The sequence below is a fragment of the Capsicum annuum genome, unplaced genomic scaffold, assembly GCF_002878395.1.
Source record: "Capsicum annuum cultivar UCD-10X-F1 unplaced genomic scaffold, UCD10Xv1.1 ctg1716, whole genome shotgun sequence".
In the NCBI taxonomy this organism is placed as follows: domain Eukaryota; kingdom Viridiplantae; phylum Streptophyta; class Magnoliopsida; order Solanales; family Solanaceae; genus Capsicum; species Capsicum annuum.
The window spans coordinates 313170-316677 of NW_025822807.1; the positions used below are offsets into that span (position 1 = coordinate 313170).

The following is a 3508-nucleotide window of genomic DNA, read 5'->3' on the forward strand; positions in this document are numbered from 1 at the left end:
CATTATCCTTATGTTCTGAACTTGCTTCTTGGTACAGGGGGAGGGGCGAAGAATTCGAGTTCTAGTTCTTCTTCTGCCTAATCTTTAGTACCGCTTTGAGATTGAATCTTTAGAACCATGTGCCTAAGAGGGCGAGGACCTTTATAGCCATAATTCTTTCCCCGGTTCTACCTCCTTCTGCAATAGTGATCTATCCCGTCAATCCCACCCGCGAGCTATCCATTCTAACCTGTCTTTGCCTAGAAAGATACGTCTAGTTCTCCCTCCGCTTGCCTATCTCAGTAGGAAATTGGAACAGTCTCCGATTTCAAAGAAAAAGCTGAGGCGAGAGCTATATACCTTCTGGAACTGGAGCAATAACTGCTATAAAGTAAGGAGATGCGCAGGAACGATCCCTAAAGAAAAGACTCGGAATGCTCCACGACTAAGTATACCCATTCAGACTCGCTTTTGTTCAATTATAAAAAAATAAGCACTTTGATGAAGATTTATAGCATCATTCAAGTAAATACAGATTAAGATCGTAGAAACATGAGCTTGTGATATAGCTACACCTAATTCCAGACCGATTAATGCAAGAACTATAAATAAAGGACCAAGATCCCCTATGAAATATAAAAGATCATTCATACATAGCGTAGTCCAAGCGAACCCACTTAAAATCTTTAATGAACTATGACCGGCCATCATATTAGTAAATAAACGTATTCCTGAGCTTAATGCTCGAAAACAATAAGGGATTAGCTCAAGGAGTACTAAAAAAGGTGCTAATGGCAGTGGGACTCCTGCAGGTAATAAGAAGCTTAAAAAATAAAGCCCATTTTTTTGAAATCCCACTATAGTAATGCCAATAAAAATAAAAAATGAGAGACCCAAAGTAATGAGAAAATGACTTGTAACTGTGAAGCTATAAGGTATCATACCCTGGGGATTACAAAATAACGAAAAAGTAAAAGTGACCGAGATGCGAGGGGAAAACTTTTGTTTAACATTTTCGGAAAGACCACCTATTTGTTCGTTTACCGGGTTCAGCACGAAATCATAAATAAGCTCTACCAAGGATTGCCAAGCATTTGGTACTGAGTTTCCTCCTCCCTTTTTAGTAACAAAATAAACCAAAAGTAGGACCAAACTGAGAGTTAGTAGCATAAACAAAGATGGATTTGTGAATGAGAAATATAAGTTTCCTATTTTCATAGGAATCAATAGGATTATATCAAATTGTTCAAGTGGGCTGGAGACGATCTGCGCTAGATCCAGTGTGAAATAAGTGAATTTATCTAGTTGAGGCATTCTTGATTGATTGAGACAAAACGATTCCCTCAATACAGCTTAACTCCGTCAAGCCTGTAGGAGTAGTGAAGAAGTATAGAGCACTTTAGTTGGTTGTTGACCAACGGAAAGCATGGGATCAAAAAAGGCAGAATTGAGAATCTCAAAAAAATCTCTTTCTTTCTTTTTTAGAATAGCGAACACAACTCTGGGGATCATCTTAAAGCGTCTTCTTCTTTGGCTATGTGTTCCTGTATAAGGGAGATATTTTGATGACGTCAGAGATATTTCAGTCACTCCACCTCGACCAACTCATTTCTTGGTTGATCGACTGGCAAACGCCCGAGGAGCAAAAGATCAATGAAAGGTCGATGATGTTTATAGCCATTCTTTCTTTGCTTTTTCACAACTTTACAAGGTAGCCATAGGGGAACCTGTGGCTGGATTGAATCCTTATTTTATTTCGGCATCCCCTTCCTTGCGGTTAAGGTAAGGACTTCGGGCATGGCCAGCTAAGGCTAAAGTTCCATTAAAGAGTATTTCCACGTGCTAGACCTATCTTATCTATCTGATGTCTACTATAACCTTTTAGAGTGTGGATTTCATAGTTTCTATTGGGAGTAGGCTTTCGAATATATAAAACTCATTTATGGTTTTCAATAATTAGTTCCAAGTCAGCCATGTACTACTATCGGTCATACAATTGTTTTTTAATTGTCTTTCTTTTTTTCTATGCCCGTGGGCCACCTAATATTTTGGATCGTCCTGCTGATTCAGCTCCGGAAATATAGGTGGGATTTGCCGAACTGCGTCACCAAAGCGACTCCTCATGACAGGAGAGAAAGAAATTAGGGGAATTTAGAACGGATTCCACTTTTCTATATGCTAATTCGAATCTAGCGGGTCGCTCCTTTCTTCGTATGGGGAGTCTCGTGAGCTCTTTATGGAAAACTTATTCTTATTATTCTCCTTCCTTTTTTCCTATCCTATGGATCAAAAGCTATAATTAACTCAGCTCTGACCTAGACTATAGTTCCCCTAAGGAATGCACATTCTCTATTCTATCCAAAAAATAGGGATGCTTATTAATAGAAAATTCTTAAATAAAAACTCAAACTTTTTTACCACGCACCAATGTCCGCCTTCTCGTACTGATGTGGCAAAGTGAAAGTGTAATTAAGCAAGATTGACTGCCCTTTCAGTAGTAGTAGTGTCTACTGCCTGTCAGAATGGCTACTGACACATTGCACGAGGTGTCTAACCCGCGGAATAGCTTTTGGGTCGGCAGAATCTAAATAACCCCAATGGTGATTCCGAGACTTATCCTACCTACTCAAGCGGCAATCAATACACATTCAGTGATTTCGAATATCACTTACGACATTTCGAAATCAGGGTTTGGGGGTTCAAGCTATATATTCATTGATATTGAGAAAGTAGAGGCAGATTAAATCTGTGCCATCAACTTGACTACATGGAACTATCAATGACGCGTTCAAAGGAATCCTTTCTATCCTGTGACCTCGAACCGGAAGTTCAAGCCCTGCTCTTTCCCAGTCTCCCTTTATACACTGCCTGCTTTCTTCTCCTGATCCTCCTTCCGATGCGGATCCAACTCTCTGTTTTTATGAACCAGTTAAACTCTCCATCTATGTCTGCATCCGAGCGAGAAGAGAAGTCGAGTCCATCTTTTTCTCCACTCAACCCTAGCTTGCTAAGCTGTTGATTTCCATGGATCCTTAGAAACTTTGAGTAATGATGGAAAACGTACCCTTGTGAGAGATTGAGATAAAAGAAAGGATGCTTTTGATGCGGGGAAGAGGGGAACGAGATGGCTAGCAAAGCTGCTCCACCAGGTCTCATTTCCGGCCGGGAGATGGTTTGTATGGATGGTTCGGGCAGCCGATTCCGAAACCACGAGCTTCTTGAGAGAGTTTGAATTAGATTCATTGTTTGAAAATGTGGATTTGGTTCACTGTCGGTCGATTGACCGGTGGTTTGGTTGTTCTTAAGGCTAAGGGATAGTGGATGGGGGAAAAGAGGAGAAGGGCTAAGGCCTAAAAATTCCACTGATTGATTCTTTGATCCCGTCCACAGGTTCAGTGGTAGGTGGTTCCCCTTGACCTAGCTTTTTCTCCGCGGAGAAAGAAAGGGATCAAAAGCAATAAAACCTACGATGTATCCTCAATCTTACGAGGGGTATGAACCGGCATCGGAGTAGCCAATAAGATAATCC

General features: G+C 40.7%; 1 protein-coding gene across 1 annotated transcript; it reads right to left on the bottom strand.

Moving 5' to 3' along the window:
- Positions 1-408: 408 nt before the first annotated feature.
- Positions 409-1541, bottom strand: LOC124890423 (ATP synthase subunit a-like). Its single transcript, XM_047402268.1, has one exon. The coding sequence runs from the start codon at positions 1291-1293 to the stop codon at positions 439-441; it is 855 nt and encodes a 284-aa protein (XP_047258224.1). The 5' UTR covers positions 1294-1541; the 3' UTR covers positions 409-438.
- Between the last annotated feature and the right edge of the window lie 1967 nt (positions 1542-3508).